The sequence below is a fragment of the Scardinius erythrophthalmus genome, assembly GCF_964197995.2.
Source record: "Scardinius erythrophthalmus genome assembly, chromosome: 3".
Lineage (NCBI taxonomy): Eukaryota > Metazoa > Chordata > Actinopteri > Cypriniformes > Leuciscidae > Scardinius > Scardinius erythrophthalmus.
In genome coordinates, this window is record NC_138223.1 from 59,034,795 (window position 1) to 59,059,768 (window position 24,974).

General features: G+C 43.5%; 1 protein-coding gene across 1 annotated transcript in view; it reads right to left on the bottom strand.

Annotated features, from left to right (window-relative positions):
* Positions 1 to 24,450, bottom strand: part of LOC308687555 (uncharacterized protein) — a 100,705-nt gene extending 76,255 nt beyond the window's left edge. Inside the window, exons 1-3 of the mRNA XM_081360161.1 lie at positions 24,299 to 24,450; positions 19,230 to 19,444; positions 9,946 to 11,805 (exon numbers count right to left, since the gene is read on the bottom strand). Of these exons, the coding sequence (XP_081216287.1) occupies positions 9,946 to 11,573 (1,628 nt within the window). The 5' untranslated portion in view covers positions 11,574 to 11,805; positions 19,230 to 19,444; positions 24,299 to 24,450. The remainder of the gene's footprint in view (positions 1 to 9,945; positions 11,806 to 19,229; positions 19,445 to 24,298) is intronic.
* Positions 24,451 to 24,974: the final 524 nt, after the last annotated feature.

Consider the following 24,974-nt stretch of genomic DNA (forward strand, 5'->3'; position numbering starts at 1 on the left):
CTTGAAGCTCGACTGCCGCTTGAAAGGGATGGCTGCTCGCTTGGTCCATAATTGGTCAGTTTATTCTGTTATAATGAGAGATAGAGGACCAAAAAGCGAGATTGACAATTATACAGTCTTTAATGGAAATGAGAAGCGAATCACTGAAACAGTAAAGAACATAAATCTTCTCAGGATTCTCAGGAAACAGTCAACGGAAAACTTCGCTTTGTAGAAATCAACATTAACCGCTGGTGGCAGAAATTACTGGAACTCAGGATGCGCAGCGAGGCGTCAGGCGAAGTAGAGCACCGAGTAGACTGTAGTGAGAGGCGAAGTCCGCCGAGAGAGATGGTACCGTAGGCTGGATACCGCGTCTAGATCAGGAACTCAGCATCTGAATTGGCAGGGCAGAGTACAGTGAGCCAGCAAGAGAAAGGAAGAGATAACTGTCTCGAGGACAAGCCTCCTCACGAACCACACAGGACTTGACACGACAGGACAGGACAGGACTCGATACGTTGACAAGAGAGGTAAGAGAAGCGTCTTCAGCATTAGATAGATCTGAATAAACTGACAAAGAGGCAGAGAAAGAGAGTGTTAGAAATAGCAGGAAACATCAGGGGGAAAGGGGAAACAGGTGAGATGAATGAGCGGAGATTAAGGATAAATGGGAACAGCTGGTACTGATGAGACCAGGGTGATGGTGTAGTGAAAAAGTGAGATGTGGCCACAAGAGGGAGACAGAGAAAGAAGGAACCCAGATCATGACAGATTTACCCTTATTAGCTGATAATTCTGATTATGTTCAAGATGGACATGCACATTTCTATCATAGCCCTCCTCTGAGAAAACCTAGCGATACGTTTTTTTCAATCTCATCTGAAAAGATCAGTGTTGGGGGTAACGCATTACAAGTAACATGCATAACCCATTCAGATTACTTTTTTGATGTGACAAGTAAAGTAATGTGTTACCAGTAACATGCATTACCTAATCAGATTACTTTGTGATGTTATGAGTAAAGAAACGCATTACAATAACGCATATTACATAATCAGATTACTTTTTGATGTTATGAGTAAGGAAACTCATTACAAGTAACATGCATTATGTAATCAGATTACTTTTTGATGTTATGAGTAAAGAAACGCATTACAAGTAACATGCATTACGTAATCAGATTACGTTGTGATGTTATGAGTAAAAAAACGCATTACAATAACGTGCATTACGAAATCAGATTACTTTTTGATCTAACAAATAAAGTAATGCATTACAAGTGTCATACATTATGTAATCACATGACTTTTTTCGATGTCAATGAAAATTACTTTCTAATAATACAAATACATTTACAGTAAAAAAAGTCACTGCAGATTAAGTTTTTATGTTTTAAATTTCAAAAACAATATTCACTTTATAATTATGAATTGTAGCTGAAATATTGCAGTTGATGCATGACGTCCACTACAGTGGACATGTGATTAATCAGAGCTTTCTCTCAATCTAAAATCAAAACTTGGAAAATTTTACTGTGATATGACTCATTAGATATTGCTTGATGCTGCAATATTTTTTTTACCTACAAGAGTCTCCTAGGATAGAAGGAATGGGTGGATATTCCGGAGCAACTTGGCATGTCTGACTGACCCTTGGCCATCTTGGTTTGGAGGGGGAAAAAATCGAAACACAAAGGCTTGCCACTTGGTTGCAATTTATAGGATGATGCACAAGGGTCCAATGAAGAGATTGATGTGCAACTTTGCCATAAAAACCCGTGCAAATTCAAGAAAATGCATTTTTAATAGCTGTCCACTGTAGTGACCACTATGCGTGAAAGGGTTAATAAACAGATAGGAAACTTACCTTTTAAAATGCCGCAGTTGCTGCTGTTTTGCCCTGTCACTTGCGCCACCTGGTATAGCCTAGTCATTTCGCGAACAACTTTGAAATTCGACTGGTTTATTTTTGCTGCGGCAGTAATAGGCATTGTGGTTGATTATTTATTAAAGAATTCAATTGATAATCATAACAATATGTAAGCCTATTTAATTCTGAATATAACAAAGAATGCTTAAACCGACTAACATCGGTTAGTAACTGCAAGTCCTGAAAATGTTTTAATTTTACGGTAAATTATTTTAATTCATTTCACTGTTATGTTTCAGTTAATAAATCTACAAACACATTAAAATAACACGAAGTAAATGACAAGTAACCTATTGACATAGCCTTTCTAAATTATAGAAAAACTGGGCACACAATGTTAACGTGTGTCTACTTTGTTTAAATTTAATGAATTTGAATTCGTTTAACCACAATATTTATCTTGAATTTATCTGTGACCTCAGCTCAGATTACTGCCGCGGCAGATTACGTCATAAAGAGAATAAACTGACACCTTTCAAATTCTGTGATTACAGCGCCACTCAGCGGTAAAAGCCAGCAAATACACATCCCAATTTTGCCGCCGCGGGAACGGTGGCGATAAAAGTCTCATTCTGGTTGTCCACCATCTGTAAAAGAACACACTTTCTACCCGGTTTAGTTTTACTTAATCTTTGCAATCTGGCAACCCTGCGCACGCACTCTCTCTACACTGCTGAAGAAGAGTGGATGATCTGAAAACACAGACAAACAAGTAACCTGCAGTTTAGCGATCGATCTCCATCTCTGTTCTGTCACGAGCTGCTTGCACTGTTTTCTGCGACTAAATCTGCGATCAAGCCTTCTCTGTGATGAACTGCAATAAATCCAAACATGGATCTCAACTAAACTATAGCCTATTGATTGTGGTTTCTGAATAACTGCATGTATGCAGCTCTGTTTGACAATAAGTCTTTTTTGCTATTGTTTTAATAGAAAAACATTAAGGTAATTTGGATTTATTGGATTACTACTAGTAATTTCACTGTTTTAATTTTTGAGAGATTTTTTTTGTTTTTGTTTTACCAGTAGGCGTATACCCTATAATAAACCAGGAAAAATAGATGAGGTAAAATAAATCATGTGTATGTGTTGACATTCCCTTGATTTCTGTTTAAAGGTGAAAGTGCAATACTTCTGATGAAATACATTTTTCAAATGTTATGATTTTAATTTTGAGCAAAATAATTGGGATTTTCAATTTAACCATTATGCAGCATGGCGAAAACTAGACTAAACAAATACAGGACGTGGTTGATAAAATATAATAACAACTAAAAAGTAAATTCTGATAAAGTACAAAATGAACACTAATAGAAAGGCATACTGCATCTGCTAGACTACAAGGTAGTGGAGGGGTCTAAAGTTAAAGGCATGGTGTACTCCTTTAATTTAGAGTGTGTGCTGCACACTATTGGGAATATTGAGCTGAAGCTTGACTTTCCAAAATTGTATCGCAAATTAAATTGCAATATCTGTCAGAAAAATGGCAATTACATATTTTTTTCCAAATTGCATAGCCCTAGTACACTCAAAATAAAAAAGAACATTGTGCTTTTGTAAGATAAATAAAACAAACAGGCGTTTTCTGACGTCTCGGTTTCCTTACAGTCAACTTGTTTGTGAAATTACCTCACAAAAATAAACCAAGCATTTTTTTCTTTTGTTTTGTTAATCTGTTAATTATTTAAATCAAATATATATAGCACACTTATTTCTGTTATACAGGCTTATAGACTATGATTTTTTTTTAAACAAATTATTATTTTAAATTTAAATGTAACGTCTCGGTTACGTATGTAACCCTCGTTCCCTGAGTAGGGAATGGAGACGTTACGTCGGATGACGACGAATGGGGTTTCGCTTAGAAATCCTATCATCTTCGAGTATATAAAACGAGCCAATGGCAATGAAATGCCATGTGTCTGCGGAATTTGCATAGCGTAATTCCGCCCCACCCTGGGGGTATATAAGGAAGTGCGCTGGCAACATGCAGATATGTCTTCGCTGAGGAGCCGAGACTGAACTCCAGCGGTACAGCGGAAGTGGCAGGGAGACGTAACGTCTCCGTTCCCTACTCAGGGAACGAGGGTTACATACGTAACCGAGACGTTCCCTTTCGTTGTCACTCCGAGTTACGTCGGATGACGACGAATGGGGTTCCCAGTGTAATCACGCCACCTCTCGACTGTCTTCCAGTGCCCTGCGTAAGTCTGAGCTCCCTGTCGTGAGACTAGCACGGATGAAGGAGTCCTACTTAACACAGGAATACCAAGGTACACTGGGAAGCATATCCAGTGGAAATATGCAATCATGCCCAACCCGAAGGGGGGGACTTGGAATACACATATGACCCCGAAGGGCTGCATACGGAATAACACTGGGGTGTCCAGCCGCAGGTGGAATATTTGAACCCCAGGGGTGGCAAGGTGGCTTGCCAAGGGAAAGACACATGCTCAAGAGGCTTACAGTGGAAATACACATGTGGGGGTCACCCAGAGGGGAACCATGCACATGGAGGCACCTAGCCAAGTGCGAAAGCTGCCGATGACATAACTCTAGCGTTGACGTCTTCAGTGCTGGAGGAGACTCAGGGCTTATTAGGCTCACCTGAGGAAAATATCGCACGTATCCCATCCGTGGAGAGGAATGGCGAGCAAGCGAAGACACCTGAGCAGAATCTCTTACCGGCTAGTTGAATCGAGTACATAAGAAGAAACTGGCTCCACTCGGAAATTATAGAATCTTGCGAATGTGTTAGGTGTCGCCCAGCCTGCAGCTCTGCAGATGTCTGTTAGCGAGGCGCCATGCGCTAGAGCCCAAAAGGATGCCACACTCCGGGTAGAGTGGGCCGTCACACCAAGGGGGCATGGTCGACCTTGCTGCTGGTATGCCAAAGCAATGGCGTCCACTATCCAGTGAGACAACCTTTGCTTGGAGAGAGCCTTTCCCTTCAGCTTCCCACAATGACAGACAAAGAGCTGGTCTGAGGTCCTGAAGCACGTCCTGAAGCACGGAGTGCGCAAACTGGACAGAGCAGTGCCAAGGCTGGGTCTGCCTCCTCCAAAGGCAGCGCTTGCAGGTTCACCACCTGGTCTCGAAAGGGAGTGGTGGGAACCTTGGGCACATATCCAGGCCGGGGTCTCAGGATCACGTGAGAGTTAGCCGGTCCGAATTCCAGGCACGCTTCGTCAACCGAAAATGCCTGCAGGTCCCCTACCCTCTTGATGGAGGCCAATGCAACCAGGAGCGCTGTCTTCATTGACAGGAACTTAAGCTCCACTGATTGCAGAGGCTCAAAGGGAGCACTCTGCAGGGCAGTTAAAACCACTGAGAGGTCCCAAGAGGGTACGAGGGGAACCTGACGATCAGGTCGTGCTTCCCTAAGGACTTACTATCAACTGCGTCGTGATGTGCGGCAATGGCGGCAACATACACTTTCAGGGTGGAGGGAGACAGCCTTCGCTCCAACCCTTCTTGCAGGAAGGAAAGCACGACACTGATGGGGCATTTCGTGGGTTCTAGATTTTTAGAAGAACACCAGTTGACGAAGAGGTTCCACTTCAACGCATAGGCATGTCTCTTGGACAATGCTCTAGCGGAAGTGATGGTAGCCACCACCGCTGGTGGTAGGGTACTCAAACATGCCTCATCCCATCCAGGAGCCACACGTGGAGGTTCCAAAGATCGGGACGAGGGTGCCATAAGGTGCCCGTCCCTGAGAAAGCAGGTCCTTCCTCAGAGGAATTGGCCAGGGAGGTGCTGTCGCAAGGAGTACTAGTTCTGAGAACCAGGTGCGGTTGGGCCAATACGGGGCAACCAAAATTACCTGCTCCTCGTCCTCCCTGATCTTGCGCAAGGTCTGCGCAAGAAGGCTCACTGGGGGAAACGCATACTTGCGGAGGCCCCGCGGCCAGCTGTGCGCCAGTGCATCCGTGCCGAGCGTGCCCTCGGTCAGGGAATAATACAGGTCGCAGTGGGACGAGTCGTGGGAGGCAAACAGGTCTACCTGAGCGTCCCCGAACTGATCCCAAATCAGCTGAACCGTCTGGGGATGGAGTCGCCAATCTCCAGTGAGAGGCCAAAGCCGAGACAGCTCGTCGGCCACCTGGTTCAGGTCTCCCGGGATATAAATGGCACGAAGCGACCTCAGATGCTTCTGACTCCATATGAGGAGGTGGCGGGCGAGTTGTGACATACGATGGGAGCGCAGACCACCTTGACAGTTGATATACGCTACAGTCGCGGTATTGTCCGATCGGACTAGTACGTGTTGACCCCTGAGCAACGCATGGAAGCGGTGCAGGGCAAGACGTACAGCCAACAACTCGAGGCAATTGACATGCCAAAGGCGCTGGGGTCCTGTCCAGGAGCGTGCGGCAGCATGTCCATCGCACATGGCGCCCCAGCCCGTGGTGGAGGCATCTGTTGACACAACAACATGCCTGGACACTCGTTCCAAGGGCACTCCGGCCCGAAGAAAACTGAGGTTCGACCACGGGTGAAGGCCTGACGGCAGGTCGGAGTCACTGGAACTCGGAGCGTGCCGTGGTGCCATGCCCACCTCGGGACTCGATCGCGAAGCCAAAGCTGAAGTGGTCTCATATGAAGCAACCCGAGCGGCGTGACAGCCGCTGCGGATGCCATATGCCCCAGGAGCCTCTGAAATAGTTTCAGTGGGACCACACTCTTGCCCTCGAACTGACGAAGGCAAGTCAGCAGTGATTGCGTGCGCTCGCTCGTAAGCTGCGCGCACATGGCGACCGAGTCGATCTCCATACCGAGAAAGAAATCCTCTGCACGGGACAGAGTTTGCTCTTCTCCCAGTTTACCCGAAGGCCCAGACGAGCTAGGTGCCGGAGCACAAGGTCCCTGTGTTCGCAAACCTGGTCTCGAGAGTGAGCTAGGATCAGCCAGTCGTCGAGATAGTTTAGGATGCGAACCCCGTGTTCCCGAAGGGGAACCAGGGCTGCCTCGACGACCTTCGTAAAGACGCGAGGAGACAGGGCTAGCCCGAAAGGGAGAACCGCGTACTGGTATGCCTGCCCCTCGAAAGCAAACCGTAGAAACGGTCTGTGTCGAGGAAGAATGGAGAAATGAAAGTAGGCGTCCTTCAGGTCGATCGCTGCAAACCAATCCTGCGGCCGTATGCACTCGAAAATGCGCTTGGCCGTGAGCATCTTGAACGGCATCCTGTGAAGGGAGCGGTTCAAGACGCGCAAGTCGAGGATTGGCCGTAACCCACCGGATTTCTTCGGTACAATGAAGTAAGGGCTGTAAAAGCCGGACCTCATTTCGGCTGGAGGGACAGTCTCGATCGCACCCTTCGCCAGTAAGGTAGCGACCTCCACTCTCATAACTGGGGCATTGCCACCGACCATAGTGAAGTGGACTCCCCTGAAGCTGGGAGGAGACTGCGCGAACTGAATCGCGTAGCCGAGCCTGATGGTCCTCGCGACCCAGCGGGACAGCCTGGGAAGCTCTAACCAGGCTTCCAGGAACTGTACCAGCGGGGTCATACGGACCACAGACGTACCCTCTGTGGTGCAGCGAGGCGGAATAACCGGCCCAGGCGTGGGTGGCATAGCGGCCCGGTGCGGGGGCACGGTCATTAGCCGCGTCCTGCCAGAGGAGGCCAGGGGAGGACCAGCGTCCCACTGGGGCGTGCTCTGGCAGGGATCTGGCGACAGAGGGGGACGAGAGTGGCGAGGCTCGTGAGCGGCGCGCACTGTCATCCGGACACTCTGTGTGCTCAGAGATGGGGGAGTGAGTTCTTTCTTTAACCACATTAGGGTGCTGCCCGTCGTGGGACGAGCTGCGGGGTGGGGAAAACCAAGGATTCTCCCCCGGCCCTCCACCGGTGGAAGGAGCGGCCCTGCTACCGTCTCCTGGGAAGAACTCAACGCCATCTCTGAGCAGCCCGTCTCAGGAGCGCCGCTTGGCCTGGCGTTTAGCGGGGCATGGGGCGGGAGAGGGCTGTGGCGCCTTCCTACGGCGTCCTCCACGACGTGACCCGGATGGAGGCTGCTGCTGGGGCCGTGCGGGTGGGGCGGGAGCCATAGAAGGGCGCCCTCGGCGGCGAGCAGACTGAGGCACCTGTGCCGACGGCTGGGTGGAGGCAGCAGCTGGCCGTCGGGGCAGGACGTGTTTGAGAGCCTCAGTCTGCTTCTGGGCGGTCGAGAACTGCTGGGCAAAGTCCTCAACCGCCCCGCCGAAGAGGCCAGCCTGGGATATGGGAGTGTCGAGGAAACGGGTTCGCTCGGCCTCACGCATATCGGCCAGGTTGAGCCACAGATGTCTCTCCTGGACCACGCAAGTGGACATCACCTGACCCAGGGAGCGTGCGGTCACCTTCGTCGCTCGGAGAGCAAGGTCGGTGGCGGCACGCAGCTCATCAAAGAGTCCTTGGTCAGTCCTCCCCTCGTGCATGTCAAGCAACATCTGGGCCTGGTAGACCCGGAGTGTCGCCATGTCATGCAGTGAGGAGGCCGCCAGCCCCGCAGCTCTATAGGCCTTCGCCATAAGGGTGGAGGAGAACCTACAGGCTTTGGAGGGGTGCTTTGGGTCACCGCGGGAAGAAGCACTCTGATGACACAGTTGCATCGCAACAGAGCGTTCAACCTGGGGAACCCCAGTGTACCCTTTGGCGGCCACCTGATCGAGAGGAGGCAGGCCGGAGGAGATCGCTGAGCGATCACGAGAAGACAATGTTGCCTTCCAGGACCTCGTGACCTCCTCATGCACATCCGGGAAGAAAGGCAATGGGGTCGCACGCTGATGAGGATCAGCGGCGGCACCCAAAAACCAATCATCCAGCTGCGAGCGCACCGGACCAGGTGGCGGGGACCACTCAAACCCAATGGCCGCGGCTGCCCGGGAAAGCATTTCAGTCATCTCGGGATCAGACTCAGGCAATGCTGGCACACCCGAAGGTGGCAGCACAGCTGAATCCTCACTTCCCAAGGACTCTTGCCCACCCTGTGATGCAGCGATCGACATCGAATCTTCCTCTGTAGCGCCAAATGAGACCCGCGGCAAGTCAGAGGACTGTACTGCGGGCTCATTTGAAACACTCGCGGGTTGCACGGCGCTAGAGGACGGTGTGGAGCGTGGAATAGTCGGCGCTTTGTCCCACACCGTAATCCTCAGGTCACCCTGGCCGCCAGCCGAAGTACTAGCTCTCGCGGAGCCCGTAGATCGGGGTGCGGATGAGGGGACTCTACCATGAAGGTCATTGAGTCTCGACCGTAACCGTGCGATGGGCATGTTCCCGCAATGGGAACATGACTCATACACAAACGCTGCCTTAGCGTGCTCTAAGCCCAGACACACAAGACAGCGATTGTGCCCATCAGAGTCCGAAACGAGAAGACCGCAACCAGAAGTGCACGGCGAGGCATCTTTGAAAAGACGTGCCGCGTGCAAGCTCTTTTAGAAAGGAGATTTCTCCACAAATGCTGAAGCGACCAGGGAGAGAACACACAAACACTGGCAAATCACTGCACAGATAAGCAGGGAATGTGCACTCGCTGGAACTCGCTGTCACACCAACACTTGGAGAGAGGCTCGTCTCGAAGAGAAGTGAAGAGATGAATCTCAGGATTGGCTGTGGAGTGAAGTACATCAACTTGGCTCCGAAGCGAAAACATATCTGCATGTTGCCAGCGCACTTCCTTATATACCCCCAGGGTGGGGCGGAGTTACGCTATGCAAATTCCGCAGACCCATGGCATTTCACTGCCATTGGCTCGGTTTATATACTCGAAGATGATAGGATTTCTAAGCGAAACCCCATTCGTCGCCATCCAACGTAACTCGGAGTGACAACGAAAGGGAACTACATTTTCCTTAAATCATCCTGGCGATCCAGGGTTTGAAAACCTGTGCTCTAGGGAACTGAGTTTGGCTCCCCTAGTATACGTGAACCTTGAGGAATATATTAAAACAATGTAAAAAAAATCCATGTCATGACCCCTGTAAAGATGTGAGTTGCATTATTAAAAAGGATTCTTTAGCAATTAATGATTAAACACTCACAGAGCTTTTCTGCAGTTGATCACAGCTGGTACCAATCTTCTTCTACCCTCAGCTGATGTGTTGTATTTCTTGAGGTTCAGTTCATCCAGCACCTCCTCTGAGATCTGAAGCATGTAGGAGATTGTTGAGCAGTGAGCATTAGAGAGAAGGTCCTCTGAGTGTTTGCCTGATTTCACAAACTCCTGAATCTCTCTGGACAGAGTCTGATCTTTCACTTCCAGCAGACAGAGGAAGAGATTGATGGATTGATCAGCTGAGAGACGATTAATATTCTGCTTATCTTTGATCATGTCTTTAATGTCCTGTACGGTTTCTCTGATGCTCTCTGAGCTGTTCTCTGTGTGTGTCAGTAGATCCTGTAAGAGTCTCTGATTGGACTCCAGTGAGACGCCCAGCAGGAACCGCAGGAACAGATCCAGCCGTCCATTCTTACTCTTGAGGGCTTTATTTACTGCTGATGCTAGTAGATCACACAGAGAGACTTCATCAGACCTGAATACACCCAGAAGCCGCAGTGGTTTCTTGTTCTTGATTAAATAGCAGTAAAACACATAGAAAGCAGCGAGAAACTCCTGAACGCTCAGATGAATGAAGCTGTAGACTTTCCTCTGATGAATCACAGATTCCTCCTTAAAGATCTCAGTGCAAATCCCAGAATACACTGAGGCGTCAGTGACGTCTATGCCGCTCTCAATCAGGTCCTCCTCATAGAACATCACATTGCCCTTCATCAGCTGATGGAAAGCCACTTCAGCAAGTTTCACAATCACTTCTCTGTTGGACTGCAGGAGTTTCTCTGGATCTCTCTCTTCATACTTCTGATTCCTCATGTTGATCTGAATCAGCAGGAAGTGGATGTACATTTCAGTCAGAGTTTGAGGGATTTCTGCACTCAGATCTTCTTCCAGGAGCTTCTGGAGCACAGTGGAGGAGATCCAGCAGAAGACGGGTATGTGGCACATGATGTGGAGGCTTCTTGCTCTTCTAATGTGTGAGATGATTCTGCTGGCTTGATGCTCGTCACTGATTCTCTTCCTGAAATATTCCTCCTTCTGAGGCTCATTGAATCCCTGAATCTCTGTCAGACGGTGGATGTATTTGGAGGGGATCTGATTGGCTGCTGCTGGTCTGGAGGTGATCCAGATGAGAGCCGGGGGAAGCAGATCTCCTTCCATGAGCTTTGACATCAACACACCCACTGATGAAGTCTCAGTCACATCAGAAACTTCCTGAGCGTCTGAAAACATCAGTGTGATTCTGCTTTCATCCAGACCATCAAAGATGAACACAACTTTACACTCCTCATAAATCTTTGAGTCCAGATCTTGAAGTTCAGGATGAAAGTCCTGCAGAAGTCTGTGAAGACTGTACTGATGATCTCGGATCAAGTTCAGCTCTCGAAATGGAAGCACAAACATGAAATCTACATCCTGATTGTCTTTTCCCTCGGCCCAGTCCAGAATGAACTTCTGCACAGAGACGGTTTTCCCAATTCCAGCCATGCCTTTAGTAAGAACAGTCTTGATTTGGTCTTTCTCCTCACATCCTGGTTCAGGAGAGGCTTTAAAGATGTCATTGCAGTAGATTGGAGTGTCTTGTGATTGTTGTGTTCTGGCTGTTTTCTCCATCTGTAAAACCTCATGTTGTTTATTCACTCCTTCACTCTCTCCCTCTATGATGTAGAGCTGTGTGTAGATTCTGTTCAGGAGGGTTTCATTCTCTTGGAGTTTCAGTCCCTCAAATAATATCTAATACTTGTTCTTCATGCTGGTTTTGTGCTGCTCTTTGACTCTCTGTAGTTTGTCATTCACTGGTTGAGGAGAATCCTGGTCTCCAGTCTGATCATCTCTATAAACTCTGCTGAGATTTAAGAACATGAAAAATAACATAAATTAAAATCTAAATCTACTCAATCTTGTCAATCTTGTATTTTCTGTACAATTAATGCGTTTCATTTCAGTTTTAGTTCAACACTTTTTGCATTGCATAGCTCTCTGACTCCAGATCCTGAGAAAACACAAAGAAATAATTCTTCCTGTCTGCCGTTTCATTTATTTTAATTAGGCTGCAATAACTAATTGATAAAATGGATGATAATAGATAATGAAAATAATTGATGATGAATTTGATTATTATGGATTAGTCGCATCTGCACAATGTGCACAGAAACCATCAGCCAGTCTTGTCGTTTTATAGTAGTGAATAGCTGTGGATCAAACACATATGGAAATTAGCGGAGGACACAGAGAGATCTTGCGCCCTATTTTAACGATCTGAAACGCAAGTGTCAAAGCGCAAAGCGCAAGTAACTTTGAGGGTGGGTCTTGGCGCTGTTGCTATTTTCCCGGCGGGATAAATGACTCTTGCGCCTGGCGCAAATCTAAAAGGGGTTGGTCTGAAGTAGCTTCATTATTCATAGGTGTGGTTTGGGCGTAACGTGAAATAAACCAATCAGAGCGACATATCACATTCCCTTTAATAGCAGGCACCCGTATTCTACAGCGGATTCCTATTATAACGGCGGATTTGCCAGCCGCACGACAGGAGCGGTTCACAGGCGAGGAGACCGACGTTCTCGTCAGGGACATTGGGGATGGAGAAACACACCCAAATTAACTTCGGTTAAACAGGCGTATGATAATTTGGGTAAATGTGTAAGCTAGATGTATGCTTTAATAATAAAATGTCTATCTATCCATCCATCCATCCATCTATCGTAATAATGTATGATTTGCAAAAATGATAACTGCTGCATCTGTGTGTAGATGAGAGAATCAAAGTGTATGCGCGTTGTGCACACGCTACATTGATTAAGGCCAAGCATGCGCCCTTAAAATAGCATATGAATAACATGCGCAACGCGCCACTGAATTTAACCTTTTTTTTTTTTCGGTCAGTGGCGCAATTGTTTTCTAAACCTGTAAAATAGCATGAGGGAACGTTTGCGCCGGAACACGCCTCCTCTTTGCGCTGAACCGCCCCGGGCAGCGCAAGTGTATTTCTTAGTTAACCAACGTGCATCTGTGGAGGGAAAAGTCCGCTTTGCGAGGGTGCAAAATAGGAATGATACATGCGTCGGTGTACAAAGTCAATTGCGCTGGGTGCAAGATAGGGCCCCTTATGTCAACTTTCAACTTCAAACAAAAGCATAAGTGTTTATCGCGGCTAGCACTGTTGTGCTTTGACAGATGTGTGTGCTGTTTATTACCTTTGAGATTTTCTTTTTTCAGTGCATAATTTTACAGCTACATCTTTATCTGTAAATGTTAGAAAGTTAGAAATGTTAGGAAATGTTATTTCCATTTTGCATAAACTTGACAACATGAATGAGTGCTGATGCGTGAATTATCTGGCTCTGAGGAGTTAGATATTTTGAGCATCGAGGTAGGAGAATGTGCAGATTTGCCACCCCATTCTCCTGCTTTCGAGGAGCTGCTGGAGGTTGTGACCAGGGCAGTGGCCAAATTAATGAGGTGCTCCATGCTCCATTCATTAGTGCCTTTGGTTAATCTACTAGGAATAATGATTTCAGAAAACTGCAGAATAATTCAAATATAACAATTCATTTTCAGGTAAAAATGTATTGTGCCAATTACACAAGTAAATGATTAAAAGCCAATTCAGAAATAATAAATACATGACATAAATTACTCAAAGATTACTCTAAAAGTAAGCAATGCATTCCTGACAGAGACACACAGCAGTGTGTGAGTGTTTTCCAATGGGAAACAGCACTGTATGGGGGATGATCCTGGTTACAGATTCCCCCGACTGCTCTGTCACCAACCCTTAAATACCCAGACCAGAACAAAAGGGTTATACCAATATTTTGGTAGTGGTATTTGGTATAGTTGTTTTGGGTCAATTCAAAAGGTAGCACCTGGTTTCGGGGGAGAGGGGAGATATCTTGAAGAGACATCACCCAAAGAGGAGAACAGGATTCTCCTAAGTTCTCAATCTTTCTCATTATACAAATGACTGCAATGAAATTAAGACCATTTTACCAATTGCACTGAGACATTTAAAATGATACCAAACATGAAAAGGAAAAACAATAGATCCACAAGGCACATTATATGTGATAAATAGACATTCTTAGTGAACTTTTGGTGACTTGACTCAGGGGGAGAGGAAGGGTGGAGGGAGAGGGGGATGCAGAGATAAGGAAGGAGAAAAGTTTGGACAAGACAATGTCCTGTGATCTTTCTTTGCGATCTTGTGTCCAGGGTGCGTTTTATTGCTTTATGGTGAGTTTTATCTCAGCTTTTGTCTTAGCAGGAAAATCAGTTCTTACAAACTTCTTTACTTACAAGATTAATAATATCAGGGAGACAATTATAACTATGCAACCGTCTACTACATTTTTCAAGGCTTGTACCTTGGAAACTATTTCATGGTTTGCGTTCTCAAGCCACCAGGCACTGTTTTGTGCAAATGAGCGGCCGGATCGCATTAGGAGTTTTCTGTTAGAACGGTGTCATTTTAGCGGCCCCTAAGTTAATAACTAATGATCGTTGCGACGGAAGTAACTTTCAATAAAGACAATAACTTTATTCTAGAGCTGCTTTAAAGCTAAAACAATCTCTGTTACTTTAATTTCCTATTATCACTGTAAAGCTGCTTTGAAACAATCTATATTGTTAAAAGCCCTGTATAAATGAAGGTGACTTGACTTGACTTTTCCCCAAAGGGGAACCCATTTCACACAATCAAAGTAATGCCTTCGGATGCCTTCGTTCTTTGGTCATGTGGAAGAAACCATGGTTCCTGTCCCAAGGCCCTGTGTTGGGAGCACCGAGTCAGAGAAAAATAGTGATCAAGGATGTGTTTATTCTCGACGAGGGAACATCTCGGGTTACGACTGTAACCCTCATTACAGTCGTTCCTGTGATGCTGCATCACTCCACACTTCCTGTGCTCCTGAGAACGACTTGCTTCGACCTATCAGAAGCTGATGCTGTTGTGATCCGGCGATGCGATCACAAGTGACTTAATGACGCAGTTTCATACAGGCTTCAAGCGCGTCACGCTGAAGGCGTTTCCCAATGTGTCGTGTCTCGCTCCCTTCTAAGGGTGAGGGTTAGGGTTAGGTAACGAGGATTACAGTCGTAACACAAGACTTTCTTCATGTAACACAAGTAATCATATTTTTATGAAAGCAGGGATACTGTTGGAATAACCTATTAATGCAATATAATTACTGTTCAGATGAGTGAATGTGTTTCTCATAGCCTATGCTTTCTGATAGCATAGTATCATGTTTTGTTTTAGGATAAATTTTGTCATTTCAACTTCAGTATTTTTTTTTTTTTAGAACTTAATTTCTGTATTTTAACGTTTTTTTTGTGCACATAATGTACAGCATAGCCTACAAAGATTCATTCACTATATATTTGTTTACATAGCCTTTATATTACACAATGTTTGGAGGACAACATTGAGCAGGATGTGGAACAACATTTTTTTAAATAGTAGATTTAACCCTCTGGGGCCTAAGGTGTTTTTGGGGTCCTTGAGATGTTCTGACATGCCCTGACATTTGTGCTTTTTTCAGTTGCTTATAAACATATTAATGGCAAAGGTGTAATTACACTCTATTTAGCACAAACAGGGCTACCATAATATGTGAGCAACATGTATGTACATGTTTGTATTTTTGAGAGAATAATGTTTGTGCATGGTTATTGAAAAAAACTAAAAATGAAAGTTTCTGAAATAAGGCCACAAAACATACTAAATATGTGTCCACAAGACTTCTGAATAATGCATTTTGTCGCCTAGAGTTTATTCTTCAAAATGATGTGAAAATCATCCTGCCTAATCATTCACATAAAACAATATATTGATTAAAATTTTGTAAGACACTTTTTGTTTGGAAAGGCAATATGCGTAGGGGCGTGAATCCAACACCATCATGAAAATTGAGTGGTTCACACCTGAGAAGACAACGACTTGCATAATGAGCCTTTCATTCAGGTGTGTCACTGAGCCACAGGAAAGAATGCAAGGACAATATATATATACAAAATTGGTTCACAGGTGGAAACACAGTTGTTGTTGTTTTTTCACAAATTGTGCTTGCAAATTGTATAATATCCCAGGTAAACATTTCTAGTAATTGTGCAGTTAATTGTTCTCATACTGTATTTTCAGAAAGTTTTGGAATATATTCTCTACCCAAATGTGTCACTAATAAAACACAATAAAAATTATTTAAAGAGAAGGTTTATATTGACCTTTTAAGAATTTGTTTACATCTATCCTTGTATATATATATATATTTTTTGCTATTTTATTAAAAAGGTTATACAATTAAAACAACAATTCAAATTTTAAGAATATTTCCAGTGTAATCTTTCTTTGTAAAAACTAAAGTATACATTTTATCATCCGTATTTCAAAGTTAAGGATTCATTAGTTTGAATATAGCCTACATTGAAACAAACACTATAATAGCATCTTAGTTGATTACTTTATTTTTGACAAAACATAATATATATATATATATATATATATATATATATATATATATATATATATATATATATATATATATATATATATATATATATTTAACATGAGCAGAACTTGGCAACATTATAAGCTTATTTGATGTGGCAGTATTTTACAGTAAAAACTTTATAATCTATTCGATTTTTGTAGTCAATTTTTAAATTTTAAATTTTAAAATTTTCCAGGATTATTATTAAGGCCACATTTACACATAGCCGGGTATTTAGAGAAACGAATATTTCTCCCCCTCCGTTTTCAAAAATAACATTGTGCACACAACATCGTTTTCAAAAAAAGTTGTCGTTTACATCAACCCGCATAAATACAATGGGCGGCAGTGTAGGGAGAAGGATAAAGCCATGCAAGCCAATTAGAATCCTCAAAATCAACAACAACGAATAGCACGAGCGACTTCCTGTTCCTTTCAAAACAACAGACATGGCGCGAGGTTCGTTCGTGTGGACAGACAGCGAAGCAAATGCAAACAGGCCAAAAGCGTTTGCACAAAAGTAAAAATGAGTACCACTTTAACAGCATCCATGATTAAATAGTAGCCAAACAAACTCTAAACATAGGGCGCTAACATGACGTAAGCATTTTCTGGCGCATAATGTGACGTTTGAGAACCTAAAACCCCGTTTCTCCCAGTTGACACGGCAACACATAACCGGCGTTTTCAGAAATCTCCACTTTGGCCGGAGTTTTTAGAAATAATCGTTTTCTGGGATAAAATCTGCATTTTCGTGTAAATGACAGGCCAAAACGCAGGGAAATATCTGCGTTTTCCCATCGTGTAAACGGGGCCTAAGATAGTATTATTCCTCACAGCGTCGTAAAGTACATGAGTCTGATTACTTGCTGTGTGTGTTATCCAGCTGATGTGGGCGTTCACAAGTTTGTATGAATTGCCTAGCGCGCTCTCCGTGGGCGGGGTCACATTAAAACATAATGAGCTGAGATGAGAACGACTGTCATCTCTCTCTTTTCATACATATTACATAAACTGAGAATATTTGTTTTTTATAAAAATTACTTCATTTAAAGCTCCAGTATGCGACTTTGGTATTTGACCACAAGAGGGCGCAGTTTCCAACAATAACAAAGGCGAAGCTTGATGACGCTATGAAGGAGGTGACGATGGGAGATGTCGTTTATAATGCGTTTTCACCATCTAGCGATATATCTACATGGAATTAATGAATCATGATCACGGATGAGGTAATTTTATTCGTTTTTGTATTACCTGTATGTCTGATCGTATTATTTTATGTCATCATAATTAATGAACTGCAAGGAACGTGAAATGTTATGCTATATTATCCCGTTACAACATGCAGCTATTTGTCAAATGATTTGTTTGGTTAATGTTGTGCAGTTTTACGTTTTTATGGTTAATGCCGTGTTGTTTAACGTGTTCAAACCAATATCTAAAAGTAAATTTGAACGAATTTGCAAGTAATGACTAAATATATTTTTTTAACAACACATATCCGATTGTATTTAATTGTACTGCCATAATCTCGGTCACCACACGTGATAAAAAGCCTTACCAAAGTACAAAGAGCAATATAACTTTGTTTATAAGTGCTATTATTGACAGTTGCATGTCTTACCTGTCTATCAATACACTCGCGAGAGCAGAGTCTCTGTCAAGTCCAAGATTATCGCGCAGCTCTCTCCATCTCGAAAACGCCTGGCCGATATTTATCCGGGTTTTATTGCTCCGTTTGTCACACAGTCCGCGACTCCACGTGTATCCGAATATGGACGCTTTCGTTTTGTTGGCACTTCAATACTCGCCAAAGAGTTTGTGATCCATAACAGCTATAACCATACTATGGCTATAATGCTTTAACCACCACTTCCGCATTTGACCATGCGATATTCCGGTGTGGTGGGTCATATTTTTTATTTTATTCTTTTTTTATTCTTTGTCAGACGTCTTTATTGTTTATTGTGATAAGAAAAAAAAAAACTCAATAAAGTTGTTGTAAAAAAAAAATCCGGTGTGGTGGAATATCCTATCACATGGTCCACACCGGAAAAAAGGATAGAGCGGACATTGCGTCACTGAGGTGCGACATTTCTTTTCCGGGACGGCCAGTTATTTAAAATCGGAATTTCTCTGAAATAAAAAATCTTTGGAGACTTTTAAGATATTGTAAGTACACAACTGGAGGAAATATATCACACTGTGCAAGTTATTTTCGGAAATTTTATTACAAAATTCCTACATATTGGAGCTTTAAAAGAAGAGAATTCAAGCTTCATGCCTGTGTGCCCGTGTGACTGTTTGACTGAGTATTCGCTGAGTTACAGTTCATTTTCGGAAGCGTTTCAGAATGGACTTCACTGACAGAGAGAAGGCTTTATTTGGTGAAAAGCACAACACTTTGTTTTTATTGTGAGTATACACAAAAAAAATACACACTTAACAGGATCGATTGATGTATGAAACTTGTATGCAAGATCAAAGTCAACAGAGTATTTTGAGTCTCTTTTGCTTTGATAAGAAAAAAAGCGAGCCTATCGCGCCGGCCCCAGGGGGTTAAATAAAAAAATAAAATAAAATACATCTTCAAGAATTCAAATTAATTTTATTTTTTGGGGATTTTTCATCTGATTCATTGAAAAAATAAATCAACAAATTAATCCATAATCAAAATAATCATTAGTTGCAGCCCTACTGCAAATCTCATATCTCTGTGTGAATTCAGTTTGTTTGTGACTCCCATAAAACAGTTAATTCACCACTAATGGTTTACACTCACCTGGGGTCAGAGGTCACTTCTTTATCACTGGGGTCAGAGGTCACTGCTTCATCACTGGGGTCAGAGGTCACTGGTTCATCGCTGAATTTAGGAGGATAAGTCATTGAATCATCACTCTTCACAGACACACAGCTGGGATCTGGAGATGAAGATTTCTTCCTGCTCTCTCTGTTCTCCATAATGAGAAACTGACTTCAGACCTGCACCTGAAAACACTGAGAAAAAGAAAATCATACATAACATTTAGACTATGCCAGTACAGTACTATCAAATCCCAATACCACACACACAATGACTCTCTAGAGATTTATGTGCTTCCAACTGTGTAGTTGCAGCAGATTGTGGAGGATCCTTTTCTTCTGAAGTCCATAAAGTACTGGTTTACTGTGGAAGAACTGGTCTGACTGCACAAAGGCCAGATCTGAACCTCTGAGATGAACTGGATCAGTGATTCAGTCTCCATTACCCACCGTCAGTGGCTCTTGAGTCTCATTGAACATTGAACTTAAACAGCAGGAGGACAAGCCTGAATCTCTCTCTGTTCAGAAGGTTCATGTGTTTCTGCTGCTGTAGAGAGACTCACTGACAGCTTCTCTGTGTTAGAGCTCATATCACACTAACTGATTGACCTAAACCATTAATGAATAACTCTCTGAACGCTTCGACATGGAGCCTGTTACACTTTTAACCTCCACAATAATTCGTTTTCATGCAGTTAAATAATCAGATACAAGAAATACAATAACTGGGCATTTCTTCAACTAGGGGCACTTTTAGCCTTGTGAAGTTGAATAAAAAAAAACTTCAAAAGTCACGTAACACAGTCTCATAAGTCTAATTAATTTGTCTAGTTTTAAGGTCTGTAAGAGGACAAACTTATAAGAGAAATTGTTAGTAGTTTTTTTCCGACCTGCAATGAACGAATGTCATTTCCACCACATCTCAATATACAGCTGTTATTTAAAAACAGAATAACATTTTGTAACTTATTTGATCAGTTTTTCCACAATGTATAATAATTATACATTTGTCAATATGATAAATTAACTGCCCCAAGGACCAAATGCTGAACTGTACACCTGTCACACTCTGAAATGTAATATCGGTTTGGGTAAGAGCTTATTAGAAAAGAAATAACTTTAATTTTTATATTAAATAACTTTAATTTTTATATTAAGTAGACCATGATCTCATAAATTGTTTATACATTTTTAATGTGTGATGAGAAGTTTTTAAATATTTTTTAAAAATGTGTGTGGTGGTGGAAATGACATTCCATTTCATTAAACTCAATTCACAAAGTCATTAAACACTCTAGTGTAGTGCCGAGTTTGATGTATAAAACTGATTTGTCTCACAGATGAATGGTTACAGTGCATACTGTAAATAACTGACACTAGAGTCCTGCACGGGTTCGGGTACCCGTGACGATGATGATTGCGGGTGACCCGCAAATTTTGCTCAAACGGGTGAAAAATATCCAACTGTGTCGGATACGGGTGCGGGTCGGGTCGGACACGGGGGAAACACGGGTCTAAACAGGGTTTAAAACACTCACATGCAAACGTAAAACGTATAAAAAATATATGCATATTTTTAGGAACACATCTACAAAAATATTCCTGTATTTCAAGTTGATAAAATTATTTGAAATACACATCAGTTTATTTGTGCCCACGCGCCACGCCCTCCCAGGATCTATAACGTTACCTAGGCTACTTTCAGTTTAAAAAAAAAAAATCCTCATAACCGCGCGCGCGATCTGCTTGCAGTCGTCGAGATGGATGCTGAGGATGCTCCACCACAGCCAGCTCTATTGTTACATCGAGCCTTCGCAGGAAGACGGCACCACCCGTCTCAGCAGCCCTGAGACGGGCGACCCAGAGTCAGCTGCTCTTCCCTGGAGAGGGCCAGGCCAGAGAATTTTTTGTTGAATCAATTCTGTTCCACCGCTGGCGTCTCAGTCAGCAGTACCCAAATTCTCAGTAAGAGCAGCTTCACTATCTCTGGGTCCCAAGAGGGCCAGGCTGGCAGTGTGTGACCCTGCAATGCCTTGCCACCCTCAGCCACCTCTTGTATCGTCAGCCGGCAGCCAGGTGTGGTTCAAGGACCCAACTACACCTTCTCACCCACCCCCTGCCGACCCGTGGAGACAGGTAAGTGCCCCACCGCACACTCAGATCCTGCTTTGGGCTGCCCCCGGGCCTTCCGAGTCGAGTCCCTGTCTTCCACCTCGCTGCCCCACCGCGGGCCGGGTACATCTGTGGTGCCCCGTGTCTTCTGGCTTAGTTTGTGGAAGCCTGGAAAGCGCTTCCAAGTCTGTCCAGCTGACTCCTCCATATCATCAGACTTGGCTATACGATTCAGTTCGTCCGGCACCCGTCCAAGTTCAAGTGTGTTCACTACACTCCGGTGGCATATCTCCCTGTCTCTTTTAAGTCTCTCTTCATATTATTTCAGCCTTTTTTTTTTTGTCCCTATAGGCCTCTGACCTTTTGTTGTCTTATCCCATTACCTGTCATATAAATTGTTGTCTGGCAACTTAAAAATAGATAAATTAAATAAATTAATATAAAAGTATAATTTAGAAATAAAAATAATAGCATAATATAAATATAAAAAGTATTGTAATATATTATAATATAAAAAGTATTACACATATCTACTCTCGTAAACTCACAAAAAATGGAAGATAGCTTCACTGATTAGCTTTGAATTAATACTTAACATTTCATGTATGCAAAATACTCTTTTTTTAACTTAAAATTTTTAGCTTTTAAAAAACACCCTTGAAGGTACAGCATGTTTGGAAATGACGTAGAATAAATATATTAAGTGATCAAGCAGTATTTACCTTGATTTTTCTTCATTTGTTGTTGAAAATTTTAAAACTGTATTTTCATTGTTGAAGTTAAAAAGTCTGGTTGTGTAACAAGGAGAAAACAGTGATTTTGACACTTATAAAGATGTTGAAAAGTATGAAAAAAATAAATCATAATAGAAAGGTAGTAAAACGTTTTTTTAAAATGGTTCTATTGTTAGTTTGCCAAAGAAAGAGGAATTTGTCCAAAATGATATGCATTTTTAAAAATATGACCAAAGAACATAAGTGTAACAAGTGCCCACAGTCTAAGAATCACCCAACTATGAATCACAACAACTCAGATTTCAGCCATCATGTTTCACAATGTCACAAACTGCTCCGAGACTCGAAGGTGAGATCCAAATGCAGCTTTTGTTAATTATGGGCAATCCAAAGGCGTAATCCAAACTACAGGCAATGGGTCAAAACACAGGTAGACAGACATAGCCCCCCCTCAAAGGAGCGGCTTCCAGACGCTCTAAAAAATAATTGTCCAGGAGGGATGTGGAGCGGAGGCAGACCCGGGGGCGGGATGGAGGGCCAGGCCCATGGAGCGGAAGAGGACCTGGAGACTGCGGCAAGACGGGGGGCCAGGGCGGAGCAGGCGGTGCAGGTGACCAGGACGGAGCAGGCGGTGCAGGCGACAAGGGCGGAGCAGGCAACCAGGGCGGAGCAAGCGGTGCAGGCGACCAGGGCGGAGCAGGCGGTGCAGGCGACCAGGGCGGAGCAGGCGACCAGGGCGGAGACGACCCTTCAGGCGGCCAGGGCGGAGACGACCCTTCAGGTGGCCAGGGCACAGGAACAGACACCAGTTCAGGAACAGGAACAGACACCGGCTCAGGAACAGGAACAGACACCGTGGCAGCGGCCATCTCTGCTGAGAGCTCAGGTTCAGGCGTGGCAGCGGCCATCTCTGCTGAAGGCTCAGGTTCAGACGTGTCAGCGGACATCTCTGCTGAGGGTTCAGGTGTGGCGGCGGCAATCTCTGCTGAGGGCTCAGGTTCAGGCATGTCGGCGGCCATCTCTGCTGAGGGCTCACGCGACTTGGCAGCGGCCATCTTGTCCGGAGACACTGGCTCGGCGGCGGCCATCTTGTCCGGAAAAAACTGGCTCGGCGGCAGCCATCTTGTCTGGAAAAAACTGGCTCGGTGGACGTGACTTGAACAGACTCTGGATCGGCGGACGTGGCGTGAACAGTCTCTGGATCGGCAGACGTGACGTGAACAGTCTCTGGATCGGCAGACGTGACGTGAACAGTCTCTGGATCGGCAGGACTGACGTGAAGCTCTGGCTCGGCAGGACTGACGTGAAGCTCTGGCTCACAGCGTGTCTGTTATTCCCGAATTGGCTTCTTTTTTTTTACTTTTTTTTTAAAATAATGTTGCTTTAATGGACATTAATAGAAGACATCCTGCAAAAACAGTTTACTGTCAAGCTGTTAATTCCTGTTATTTATTGTCCAACATTCATCATTTTTCTGATGCATGTTCTTAATTTAATTTCATATGGTAGTATTAATTCAGTGTTTATAATGCTAATACTTGAACTTCAAAGAATTTCAACCCAAACTGACATGGTTTATAGAGAGCAAAGGTTTTGTGAAAAAAGTGGTAGACTTAAAAATAACATCTATCAAATAAACTGTTAAAAGAATTTGATGATCACTAGTCAAAGTGGTTGTACGTTATTTGGTGTTGTCATCATTCAGGTTGGATTTCAGCCTACTTTTTTTTTTTTTTTTTTTGCCATAGCGATAGCGAGAAGCTAGTGGACTGCAGAGTCGCTTTCACCCCAAAACGGCGGAAGTGTAGCGCTGCTGCTGGGCGCTGGTGTTGCAATGGAACGTTCTTGGCTTTCACTTCTTGTCAATATAAGTTCTTTGCTAAAGCTGATCGTCTGTGAGTCGACGCCTGGGCTACAGTAACCATGAAGTGTTCAGTTTTACATGTTTACTTTCCACCTCTGTATATTTCAGATTGTAAAGAATCTCAGGATCAAAAAGCAGAATCCCTAGAATTCGATATTATTATAATCCTGAAGATGAACTTGTTCACTTTTACATGCGTCACAACACCATAAAATGAGTATTAACATATGCTAATACTTGAAGATTAGTTAAAGATTGAAGATTATTTTAATATGATAGCGACGCAAAAATATTGTGCAATAATATGGCATGATATTTGAAACAGATAAATGAACATACCGTGATGTGATATTTATGTATGTTTCAAGACTTCTGAAGGTGAATAATTTCCTAAGGATCTTCTTTAGTTTCCGTTACTTTCAGTTTCTGAATGCGCATGCCCAGAGGGCTCAGATATCAACAATAAACCCCAACCATCTCTCTTCTTCTTCATTTAGTTTTCTGGCGGATTTAGTTATATCGTGAAGGATGTTTAGTGCCTCCTACTGTATACTGGAGTGTACGACTTCCTCAATCTCTAAGTTAAGAAATGCTATAATAACGGGCATGACCTGAAGAATAATGCAGAGTTTTGTTCATCTTGCTCTGATTGCACAGAAGCATCTTCAGCTTTACATCTGTAAATATCATCAAGCTGGTTTTGTCATTTATGAAGCGAACAGTTTGATCATCTGAGAGATTTCCAGGGGTCTGTGATTATAAGAGCAGAAGTTTCATTAATTACTGCCTTTTACTCAGTTTTACTCACTTAGTTTCTAGTTAATTTACCAATATCATATTTTACTAACTCCCAATTATTACTAAAAGAGCGTTCCATTACAGATTTTTTACAATACTGGTTAAGAAATGATATAACTTTAAGCTTATGGTATTATATAAGACAGATATTTACCTTTCAATATGAAGTGCTTACAGAGAGCTTAGTCTTTATATAGATAGCCTTACAGTCAGTTAG